The 12,964-nt window shown below is 41.3% G+C and overlaps 1 protein-coding gene across 2 annotated transcripts in view; it reads left to right on the top strand.

The window, feature by feature from the left end:
- The window catches only part of sema3fa (sema domain, immunoglobulin domain (Ig), short basic domain, secreted, (semaphorin) 3Fa), a 91,815-nt gene that overhangs the window by 63,258 nt on the left and 15,593 nt on the right, over positions 1 to 12,964 (top strand). For both annotated transcript variants that reach the window (XM_072684888.1, XM_072684889.1), the window contains exons 6-10: positions 198 to 287; positions 5,001 to 5,094; positions 5,343 to 5,462; positions 6,968 to 7,107; positions 9,578 to 9,692. In XM_072684888.1, coding sequence (XP_072540989.1) covers positions 198 to 287; positions 5,001 to 5,094; positions 5,343 to 5,462; positions 6,968 to 7,107; positions 9,578 to 9,692 — 559 coding nt within the window. The remainder of the gene's footprint in view (positions 1 to 197; positions 288 to 5,000; positions 5,095 to 5,342; positions 5,463 to 6,967; positions 7,108 to 9,577; positions 9,693 to 12,964) is intronic.

The raw sequence follows: 12,964 nt of genomic DNA, 5'->3' as shown, positions 1-12,964 counted from the left end.
TACTTTTACGTCTGTCTCCTCGTAGCCAAAAGCATGTCTTTCATATACTTCTGTACATTCTGCACGTAACTAGCATAACGCATCATCCCAAACCACAGTTGCAACCAGCATGTAATTAAACGGCATGACACCAAAGTCTGAAGTCTGTTTTTAACTGGCTTTGGGGCCTTAACCCACTAACACTGCTTGTTTCGTAGGCTTTGCTCCACCAGCAGGGCCCTCGCGGCGGAGGCCGGACCAGCCGGGCCGCAGACCCCAGCGCCTCACCAGAGCCATATGCACCCAAGGTGGGACACGACATCTGGGCTTTAGGGGGGGGATGAGATAGGGTTTCCTTAAAGGGCCAGTATTGAGGAATTCCTTTTGCATTTAGAAAATAAAAGCACTTGATGTACTACGGAAATATTGCATATGTCTGAAAACAGGAAAACGCATCATTCACTATCTAGTCCCTACATTAAGCATTCTGTATAGTATTGAAAAAAGCTCTTTGACTTATAACTATAGTGGAACCCCATTTCTTTACAGGTTCTATATAGGTGTACATGTAGAAAAGGTTTTCTACCAAAGTGAAGAACCCTTTAACCAGAAGTGTCCTTTACGGAGGACTTTTAAAAGAGTGTACAGTTTATGTAGGGACACAGACAGTTTGTGATGTCACAACTATGAAGACACTTAATTTGAGACAGTAATGTGAAAAAATTAGGACACCCCAATGGAAACCTTATTTAAACATATGGACATTTACTCTTCTGTGATCAACACTGAGAGATGGAGGCAATCCAGCTAAACACACACTAAACACACACACAACTGAAGAAATGTCTTCTAAAATAACACACACACACACGCACATTTATTACTAGTTGAAATGTGTAGAATTAGAATCAGGTGCAGAACTTTAGCTGCAGATGGTTGGAGAGGATTATTCTGGAGGAATCTGTCTTATTTAACCCTCAGACGTTTAGTCTGGTCAGCTCTTGATGGTTGAAGTGAGTGGAGAAGAAGATCACCATCGTGGCCAGATCCAGAGAGCTCTCTGAGGCCTTCAGAAAGAAGGATGTAGATGTAGAGGAGTCTGGGAAGGGGTTTAAGAAGAGCTCAGAACAGTCAGAAATCAGCCGTTTCCCTGTCCGCTAGATCATTAACAAGTGGACAACATTTCAAACTGCCAGCATGGCCAAATCAGGCCGTCCTAGCAAGTTCTGCCCAAGAGGAGACCACAAGATGAGTAAAGACGTCTCAATGTCATCATGAAAACATTAGTGCAGGACTTAGGTTTGCCAGAGCTGACCAGTCCTGACCTTACAGTTTGGTCCATACGGAACTTCCCACTCTGTGTTTTTGAACGTGGCATAATGTAGGGCAACCAGAGATCAATTACAGATATCAGGCACAGTGATAAAATCAGCCTATAGAACAGTGATGAAAAATTCAATGAAGGTTGCTTTTGGCACAAAAACACATTAGTGGGCTTCAGTGAAGAAAGAAAAAAACTGTACGACAGGCAAAATTTAGGCCCTAAGCCCTGGAAGTGGTGTTGGGACAGTGTTGTGTTTTTAATGACTTGGCAGGTCATTTGATTCAGTTAGAGGAGAAGACAAATACGCCCAAAGTGGCAGCTGTTCTCTGCTGTTGTGGAAGGTGTCAATGAGAAACCGAGAAAATGCTGATTTTGGAAGCCTCATCCCATCAGGACTGCCTGCACTTGCCCAGACGGTTCCATCTGAGCTAAAGTGCATCCAAAAATGCCGGAGTCTTCTGACACCTCCTGATTGTATCGTGACATCAAAGTGATTAGTCAGCAGAAAATGAATCCGTGCTGACTGAGTATTTAATGTGAGGTGTTCTCATAAAGTGCTGGAGAAGAACATGTCCCAGAGGTGCATCTGAACCCCCTGCACTAGGGAGGATCCCCCGGCATGAGGGTGTATGGAAAGAGACGATTTGCCGAGACATGAAGTTCATGCGAAGCAGTTGTGGAACTGGAGAATTCGCACTTCGGGTTTTATCTTGACGTGAGACCTCCTATATCATTTTTACAACAGCCTGATCTAGTTGGGTTGGAATTTCCATTTAGACAGCCTTGTGGATCGCCCAGGATCCGAACCAACATTTATGTGCCTGTGCTTGAAGATATAGATTAATATGTGCGAGTTAAAGCTTTGGTGGTAAGGCTTGTTTTGTTGGGACGATGTATTTGGTTTGTATCCAGCAAATTCTCCTCTTAAAACATGGGCATTGTTGCTGCAGGTGGGAGCACTGCATCTCTGCCTGTATTTGACACGTAGACTGTTTGTATTGAAGCCTTTAATGGTGGAAAACCTTCTAACTGCTAACAGTATTCATTTGAGGAGAGGACAACCAGAACTTTGCAAAAACAGCTTCATATTCTGGGTCAAATGAAAACCTTCTGCAGGGTTACCTCCACAGGGGGGCTGCACATATTGGTCTTGATGAAGGCTCTTAAATGCAGAGGTGTCAAGTAACAAAGTACAAATACTTTGTTACCTTTTACATAAGTAGAAATTTTGGTTATCTACACTTTGGAGTAATTATTGGAGTAAGTATTATCTCCGTAATAATATGGAGAGTCTATAGACTTTTTATTAATATTCCTTACATTTTCACCCAATTATCTGTACCATATACTCCTTACATTTAAAAAAATATTAATTTAATTTTGGCTTGTTTTCATTCCGGCTCGTCATCCTTGAAAAAAACTAACAAAAAAACCCCTATACAGATAAATCCATCAGGAAACCTACCATTCATACCATTCTATCACCCTATTGGTTTGAAAGCGATCTATCGCACCTGCACGTCATGTCACACTCCAGCAAGGACACAGCAGACGTCTGTATCCTAGTATGAAGATTTCTTTTTAAAGAGGGGGGGTAGTGCACTATAGACCCCTGTGGCGCGGCCTAAGCTTTCGGCCTTTGTTTTCCTTCCATTACTTTTACTTTTGTACTTGAAGTAGTTCTGAAACCAGTACTTTTACACTTTTACTGGAGTAAAAAGCTTCAGTTGATACTTCAGCTTCTATAGAAGTCTTTTAAAACCTAGTATCTCCACTCACTTCTACCTGAGGAATGAATGTCAATACTTTTGACACCTTTGCTTAAATGAAGGGAGGCTCACTATGCTAATACTTGGTAGGACCTTCCTTTGGTCTCAAACCAGCCTAAATTCTTCGTGGCATGGATTTCACAAGATGTTGGAACCATTCCTTTGAGATTCTTGTCCGTGTTGACATGATTCCTATAGATTTTTCAGGAGAACTTTCATGCTGTGATTCTCCTGTTCCACCACATCCTAAAGGTGTTCTATTGGCTTCAAATCCAAAGCCAAGTAAATGTAAAGTAAAGGTCTCAAGTAAATACATGCAGTACATAAATAAATGCAATTAATTGTAGACTTCAGGTGTGGGCCACGCCCACTTCCAGTTCAAACTGGATCATGGCAATGCATTCCTTCTCTACACAGTATGTAGCATTGCTTCTGTTCTGTTCATGTTGTCCAGCTCTAGTCCACTTGCTGGAGCTTTCCCCCACTTTAACGACTATGATAATACAAGCATGTTTGATTGTTTTACTGTACAGTCGTGACCTTGAGGGGTCGTGCATGTTTTGACAGAATGTTGCACTTTCAACTAGAGGTAACCCCGAAACCAAATGTTGCTGATGCTGATGGGAAATCTCAAAGACTCTGCATTGCAATGAGTATGACACACTATGTGTCAGCCCTCAGAGATTGTGGTTTTAAGCTCATAAATAGTAGCATGCTGTAGTCTTAGTAATAAATGTGGTTACTCCCTGTGGCTGCTAGCATTCTGCCAAGCTTTGACATTAAAGTGTAGATGATATCTTGTGCCTGCCTGTGCAGTTTGTAATGACCTTCTTTGGTATTTTTAAGTTCAGAGCTTTTCATTTACAGCACTGTCCAGTTGGATACTCCAATACACAAAATACCTGCAAAGAATCTGATGATGCTAAGATTGGGAATCAGTTCATTGACTCTTAAAAGAATACTCCAGCATGAGCAGCTGCCCATTGGCTTCTATTAGAAGTGTTCAAAACCAACAAATATTATTTCTGTTATGTAATTAAGCATAATTATACATATCGGCGCTGTTGTACAAAAACTTTGTATCTCAAAAACATCAACTTTACAAATGAAGGAGAAAAACTTTTAATGAAAGGCAGTGTGAAAAGATTTGATTTCAAGTCATTTTGGAGCATTTCTATTGGTCCATTCATCGTGAAATTCGCAAACAATGTAAATAACCTTAACTTTATGTCAAAAAGTCAAAAATAGCATAAATGGAGATACAAGGTTTTTACCTGACAGTGACAATACGCTCAAAGTACAGATTCATATAGACAAACTTTTTTCAGGAGGTGGCAACAGTATATTAACAGTATAGCCAACATGTGGTAGCGCAAATGAACTGAAATCAGCTGTGAAGACATTAAATGTGGTGCTAACCAGCTATGCATTATTACATTTATTATTATAATTATACTGTGCCTCCAGTCATATATCACAAATTTGAGCATTGAGCATTGCTTTTTGTGTCTGATAATTTAAAGCACTCTACTTTAGTGATTACTTGGGCAGCCTAGACAAGTGACACAGTAAGCCAACTCTAATTTATCCAATAAATTAACATTTACTATTTATTAACCACAACTGCTAAAATTAACTGCAAAACGCTTCTAAATACTGAATACCAACATAACTGACACAGACCTATTCAAATGATTGGAATCTGCTTTAATAAATGCATGAAAACCCATGGATAATTATTGTCGGGGCTAATCAGTGATGTATGCAGGATACAGAGGTTGGGCTGGAATTGCTGCATATATCCCTCCATACTGTCTCAAGCCAGGAAAGGTCTACAAAAGTTCTAGCAATCAATAATGGCTTTTCTAATGTGCGCTTATTAGAGTTATTAATGGCGACCTTCTGTTTCTTCTCCCCCACCGTTCCAGGAATACATTTTCCGTCTGGAGCCGGGCAAAGTGGATTCTGGGAAAGGAAAATGTCCATTTGACCCCAAACTGAACAGCGTGTCTGCTTTGATCAGTAAGGACGCTTCAGCTGTACCTGCCCATTAACTGTTTTTATCCGTCTCATCCTGGCCATGCCTTTCGGATCTCTTCGGCCTGATACTGTAGCTCACCAGATACTAATCAGAGCATTATCCCATCCTTACCCTGTAGAATCAGATTAGCATATGTCTTTAATGCTGGTGCGCCTGTCTCGCTCCTTCTTATCCACTTGCTCTTTCTCTTTCTCTCTCTCTGTCTCTGTTTCTCTTTCTCTTTGGGCAGACGGCCAACTCTATGCTGGAGTCTACATCGATTTTATGGGAACAGACTCAGCCATTTTCCGAACACTGGGAAAGCACACGGCCATGAGGACTGACCAGTACAACTCGCGCTGGCTTAATGGTACACACCCACACAGGCACTATCACTTAATTGGTTAATCATCAATTACATGTCAGCCTCTTGATGCAGAACACAGATTGTGTCTTACAGTAGTTTTTATGCATTTTTGCTGCTCAGTGTTGATATATTTGAAAGGCCGGGTCCGAATTTTCCAGTAAAAAAAAGTTAAATTTGTATTATTTTTAACCTTTAAATTTCTCAATAAATCATCCAAATTATCTGCTGATCACATGGTTATGAGAAGTAACAACTAGGACTGTCAAGATAATTACGTTACCGACTTGCTGTACAATCTACAGACATGTCCACAATCATTTTCTCTAACCTCGATATTGCGGTAGTTTCGCTGTTCTGTGCTCTCGTCGGCTCTTTGACAGTGGCCTCCGTCATGTAGGAAAAGAGAACAGCAAGCACAGTGACCAACACATCAATAACAATGCTTTCATACACACAGAGCCCTTCCCCTCCACCGCGGATTAACTGCCACAGTTTAACCATAATGGTGTGGAATATAGCTTTACTGCTGCTGTCGTCTTTTACACTATTAACTCAAGCCATACACTGACATTTATAGCTTTTATTCCAACGCAAGACAATCTGAACCCAATGTGTGTGTGTGTGTGTGTGTTGCGTCTGTTGTGAAACAACAAATGCTGTGGAAAGGTTCCAGGCCATTATGCCCACCGCAGAAATGCGCAATTGTATTTCACTGTGCGTTCCTATAGAAAACCTGCTGTCAGCTGGTCAGTGTTTTTTGTGGTCTGTTAATTGAAGCTAATAGCTGTTTTTTCACATTTCGGCTTTAAGTCAAATGGTCGAGCAGAACTCGTTAATTGGGAATGAGCCAGTATGTCGACTTATTTAAAAACTAAAAATGGTTGTATTTTATTCATGTTTTATTTGTTTATAATATTTACAATTATTTTAGATTCTTATTCCAATGTCTGATTATTTGTAATAATCAAAATCTCACTGCTTCTTTACAGGGTTGCATAATTATGCTGATATATCTTCAGACCTTTAAATGGTCTTAAAATAACAATAATATCTTCATCGCAATTATTTCTGGGACAATTTACCACTCAAAAAAGTTATTGTGACAGGCCTAGTAACAATTAGAGGGAGAGGTACAGTATGTGTCACAGTTCGGAGCTCCTGCTTGATTGCACCCTTTAAAGGTTCCTGCAACCAAAAGTGGTTCTCCTATGGTATCAATCAAAGAACTTTCTGAAGCACCTTTATCTTTAAGCATGTGTAAAGGAACCTGCAGATACGTCTGCACTTTGTGGATAAGGTTGTTAAGCTCTGGGCTTGGGTACGGCTCCCACAATCTGTCCTCGAACTGTACACCATCAGGGAAGTGCTGCAAGGACAGTGTTTCTAATAAAATGATCAGTGAGTGTATTATTAAACAGTATCATATTTTTTATCTCTACCCCTTTCTTTCTTGCGATCGTCCATCTTTCCCCCTCGTCCTTTCCTTCTTTCACACCTCCGTCTCCCAGATCCCACGTTTGTCCATGCGCAGCTCATCCCAGACAGCGCAGAGAAGAACGACGACAAGCTGTACTTCTTCTTCCGTGAGAAGGCTTCTGAGATGGGCCAGACCCCCATGGCACAGTCCAGGATTGGAAGAATCTGTCTGGTGAGGGCTTGCTCACACACACACACACACACACACACACACGAACACACTTTGTACCTGTAGCCACTATTATATTAGAGCCATGAATAGACAAATAACCCCCGAATCACAATATTCACGTCTCAGTGCAGCTAAAACGCTGCTGCTGCAGCTCTACAGTGCTCCCCATCATTGTCCCCCGTCTGGCGTTTTTAATAGCAGCCCTTATTCTCCAGTAAATGTATTCTTTTCGGCGTGAATAAGAGCGGATGAATGTTTGTAACGTGTGGGTAGTTGTTGGCTGCTGGTCACTGGGCATTGCCATGTCTCATTATTGGAGTTGGCTGCCGTCCACAGCAGATGGGTCTAAGCAGTGCTCGGAGGCAATGTTTACAACCATACCCCACCCAGCCAGTGCAGCCCACACACAAATAGTACACAGAGTGGGAGAGAGTCCTATATAAAGCCTTTGTCTCATGTTTTTTTTCTTTTGTTTTTTGTTTTTTTTTATGATCATTATTTAAAGTGAAGTTTAAATAGAAGAGCACTGACCGGTATCAATTAATTAATGTTAATCACAAAGGAAATACAGTGACAAATGACAAATGACACGCATATAGTTGCAGTAGTTCTATTAATATAAGAAAAAATAAAAAAAGAAATAAGAAATAAAGAAATTAATAAAGAAAATGACAAGATACTTACTTACAAGAGACATAAACAGCGCTAAAGATTTACAAACGTGTGAAAGTGGATATTATATTATGCGCATATATATGCATGTATTGCTCCAGATGGGAAAATGGGCAGAATATTAATAATATGGACCAGGAGACAAACAGAAATATTAATTGAGATCATTCAGATGGGTTTATGATCGGCTTCAGCGTTACAGATGCAGCACTACATATTCCATAGTCGTACACACTGCAAAATAAAGGAGCTAGAAAAATGGTCCTTTTATCAGTGGCATTAAAGAACCACTTTTGGTTTCCTAAAGAACCATTTTGTAAGAGAAAATTGTGAGTGTGACGAACTTTAACATTGGTAATGAACCTTTATATCAAACCAAGCCTTTAAAAGGTTCTTTACACTCACAGATCTCACTTACAAACATGCTGCGTTCTCTTCACTGGCTTCCTGTAGCTGCTGCCCACATCAGATTCAAAACCCTGACTCTGGCCTACAAAGCCAAGACTGGACCAGCCAGCCCCTCCGTACTTGATGGCAATGGTCAAAAGCCGATCCGCACCTAGAGCCCTTCCAGCTTCAAGTACGGCTCGGCTCGACCCGCCATCCCTCAAAATCCGCAGAAGACCAGGCCGCGTCCAGGCATTTTTCTGTCCTGCACCAAAGTGGTAGAACGAGCTTCCCCTGGGTGTCCGAACGGCCGAGTCGCTCGCTGTCCTCAAACCCAGACTGAAGACCCTCCTCTTCTGAGAGTACTTGGATGAATAGCAGAGTACTATGGTCACCTTATTGACTTGTGTTTAGTACTGTCTAAACTTAGAGGATCTTTGAATTATTAGTCTATTCTAACTAGCTGAGGTTTTTCTTGGGTAAATAGCAAAGCACTTTTTTAAGTCGCTCTGGAGAAGAGCGTCTGCTAAATGCCTTAAATGTAAATGTAAATATAAATGTTCTCAATGGAACCAAAACCCATCCAGGACTATGTGGTTACAAAGACGCTGAAAAAACATCAATGCTGTTTGTTGAAAGTTAAAAAGACATCTTTTTTTTTTAACCATTTGAGCATTTTGACCATATAATCGTGTTTTTAAACTTTCTCTTTCAGCCAAAATGGGACATAGATTCAACAAGCAGCACTTTCTAACTGCATAGTCCTGAGTGGGAAGTGGGTTTTCTATGGCATCACTCCTAGAACATCATACGATTTGCACTTTTTGTCTCATTTTAAGAATATACCATTCACTCTTCAGTCCATTCAGTCTATATATAGAAGCTAACCAGTAAGAACAGCATATTTTTGTGATGTTACAAAAATCTGAGCTTGTATATATGGGTTTATCCAGTGAATATTATAAAGAACGTTTCAGCCCTCTCTGCTTTTTACAGTACAGGACCCATCAGAACATGGATTATTTGCACACTTCAGTCTTAACCCCTTACTGCAGGAAGGCTTATTACACTCGAAGGTGTATAACTCAGTAAATACAGGGACTTCTGTACAAACTGGTGGGGCTATTCTCTGGTAATAGACCATTTTTCATAAACAGCATGCTAAATTGTATGGATTTGTAAATTGTAATTTGAACTGTTGTTGGTGCACACAGTAAATCTACACAAATAAGATAATATAAGATATGATAATCCTTTATTAGTCCCACAGTGGGGAAATTCTCAAAAAATATCGATAAATAAATATCGAAAAAGTAAAATAGAGGGAAAATGTAGAACATCAGTCTTTAACTTACAGCCCAGATTTCCTAGTTTGTACTCTAAGTCTTAGCCTCTGTAAATCTGTCCACAGAATGATGACGGGGGTCACTGTTGTTTGGTTAACAAGTGGAGCACCTTCTTGAAGGCTCGACTCATCTGTTCTGTAACGGGGGCCGACGGCATTGAGACACACTTCGACGAGCTCCGTGAGTGTCTTTTTCCGCCTCACTGTTGTTATTGATTATGTACTTATTGACTGTTTGCGCTTCTATGTTGAAGTGAATATCCTATTGAATACAGCCATACGCTTCACAACAGTGTGGGGATATATGGCTTTGTTATAAAGCATTTCATTCACGATGCCATTTTTATAAATAATAATTGCGTCATTGTTCAGTGGTTCAGTGTTTACTTTCTCAGCCTGATGTTCATCAAAGAGAATTAAATGAAAGCAGGTTTTGGCAAAATTATAATTTGACTGTTTTTCCAAAGCACAGATGGATTTTTTTCCTGGAGGGGTAACAACATGACACGAATGTTAAGTCTGCTATTATTTACAAATTAGTACCGTCACCCACACTGTCACAATGATTTACTTCGTTCCTGAATCTTGCTACTTTAATGTGTACCCCTTGCTGACACAGGCCTTCACTTATAGAAAAGCAATGCCAATTGTGCGAGACGCTCTGGTCCTGCCAGACATGAGCCGAAGACCACTATGCCCAATGCCAAGCATTAGCTAGAGAGGTATAAATCCCCTCAGCATTGGTTTGTGGAGGAGTGGAGATGCAGATAGAGCATCCAGTACATCTGTAATGAGCTGGAATGCCACAACTAATCATCCAACATCAGTACCTGACCTCTCTGATGCTCTTGTAAGGCAGAATGCAATCAAACCCTCACATCAAAGTTCCAACATCTGGTGTAAAGCCTTCCCAGAAGAGTAGAGGCTGTTACTTCTTATTAAGACCCTTGATTTCAGGAGAAACATTGGACCAAAAAAGAAGGTGTCCACAAACTTTTGACATATAGTAAAGCTAAACCTTGTTTGGAGTCTTTGTCCTGCAGGATCAATTTCCCTCTGATTCATGGGGCTTCATTAGCCCAGTGAAGGAGGTGTTTCATACCCCCTCCAACATCTAAATCAGAGTGAAGGACTTCAGTGGAACACCCACAAGTGACCTTCGTCTCATGACCTGACTTCTCAAAGTGCAGACTCCGCTAGTGGCTCCGTCGTGGGCTGACTTCATCTCCATGTGAAATACCTGGATCCAGCCTGAGTTCTGTTCCAAGTGTTTGGAGCTGTGGAGCCGGTGTGAATTAACAGGTCTCTGAGGAACTGAGAAGCTGATCCAGCTCATTTGTGTAAAGCACTCAAGTTGGATGGTTTGACCGGTATGGCTCTCCGGAGGCCGACGTTTGGAAAAAGTCTCTTTTTTGTCCTTTTTTTGCCGTTTGTCTTCCTCAGAGGAGATGGGTTACTTGGTTAAAGCTGGAGGGGCGGGAGTGACGTATCTGGCCTGAATGGCTTTTTAATGTCGAACAGAAATCTCTGGGACAACATTCATTCAGCTCTGGACAGTGAAGTACACTTGTAAGAAACTGGACGCAATCAGAAAAGTGAACACACATGGAAACTGGATGTAAACATGCCAAAGCATGCATCTTCATGTGTGTGTGTGTGTGTGTGTAAGAGAGAGAGTGTGTATCGGGACTTGAATCTGTGTATGTGTTCGTCCGCATCCATCCAAGCTTGCCAGGAGAGAATGGAGTATTGCCCACTGCGCAGCATTTGATTGACAAGGCGTAACAGGATTGGGCAATAAAACCAGCAACAACAACCGACTCTCTCTCTCTCTCTCTCTCTCTCTCTCTCTCTGTTTCTGTGTCTCTCGGCCGCAAATGAATACAAATGTGTGAAGGCTGTGGATTTTTATCACTGTTGCGAGCTCTCGAATCAGCAGAGCGGCCTCACTGTGGCTGCTCTGTTTCACACTTCCCCATGAGACCCCGTGAACCCTCTTAAAAATAAGGGTTTCCTAAATGGTTCTTGGCTTGGATGTACAATTCTGGGAAGCCCTGGAGCCTCCGTTCTATCAGCAGTTTAATTCACGTAAATCTATCAACAGTAATATGATACACTGTATATCCGTATATATGTTTTTCAGAACTCTGTATGTGATGTGTAGTGACCGTGTTGAGCTGTCAGGGGGTATCGAGTTCTGAGAAGGGTGCAAACAGTGGGTTCTACCTCTCTATAAAGGCGACAATGCTGAGATACAATGGCAACAAGGGAGGTTATGACATAACTTCATTTCGAGAGGAGAGCCACAGAAAGTGTTATTACGCACTTCTATTACCAAAGAATAGCCCCACCAGTCTCTACAGAAGTCCCAGTAGTTACTGAGTAAAACACCTTAGTGTGTAATAAGCCTTGCAGTACCTGCAGTACTCAGTACCGGCATAGTCACATATAGTCAGTAGTACAGAAAATGGTAACTTGCTCTTACATCCTTCAACACTGAGGCCTGGCGCTCAACTATTATATACCATTTAAACATCCATCCAAGCAGCTGGTCTGTGGCGGGTAACAGGAGAGCCCAGCGGTCAAATTTCCTTTACTGTCAGGCCGGACAGGTGGGAAGTCATGTACTCATGTATAAAGAGCCAAAGAATAAGACGAAGACCCAGAGGAAGGGACCAGGGGAAGAAGTCTGCCGGCTTGCTTCAGCCACAGCTTTTCTTCTTTCGTTGTCATTCTGTGGAAGGAATTTACTCCTGAAAGAACCGTTTGACCTCATGTTTTCTCAGGTCCTCTCAGGGCCAGTGAGGATTTTATGGCTGTTTGCTTTCACCACGAGACACTGGCCTCCTAGAAAGGGCCTGACATTTTAACTTCTTGGCCTTGTCATTTTAACCCTTAAAAGTAGAGGGATGTTATTTTTGCTATCGTATTTCTAATCAAATCTAATTTTGCAATTTTATAGTAAGGAACCTCATTATCTTCAAGACGTTTGATGATATTGATGACAAATGTGGCAAAAATTGTGAAGGCAGTTTTTCCCTGTGAAAGACTTCAGTTAAAACTTCAGTCATATATAAGTCAAATTCACATCATAATAAAATATCTCACGCTAAAATGTGGTGAGGGGTCACAAGTGTGGAATCTGCACTTTCCACAGTATGTCCCCATTTGCTTCAAAGAGCTGAGTGAGAAATGATTTATGGGAAATTACACTATGCTTCTGTTATCACTGGCAACAACGGTTAGACCCAAGCCAAGCGTCTTAATGCTAATGGATTTGTTCCTGTGCCGTCAGGAACGTACACCGTATGTTGAAAAGTCATCAGACACCCCTTCAACACTATTTGGACAAAAGTATTGGGACACCTGCTCATTTGTTGCTTCTTCTAAAATGAAGGGGGTTAAGAAAAGGAGTTTATCCTGCTTTTGTTGGAGTAACTGTAACTCTACTGT

This window comes from Salminus brasiliensis, chromosome 7, assembly GCF_030463535.1.
Source record: "Salminus brasiliensis chromosome 7, fSalBra1.hap2, whole genome shotgun sequence".
NCBI classification, from domain to species: domain Eukaryota; kingdom Metazoa; phylum Chordata; class Actinopteri; order Characiformes; family Bryconidae; genus Salminus; species Salminus brasiliensis.
The sequence above is the reverse complement of the archived record's forward strand: the minus strand, read 5'-3'. Positions and strand labels throughout refer to the sequence as shown.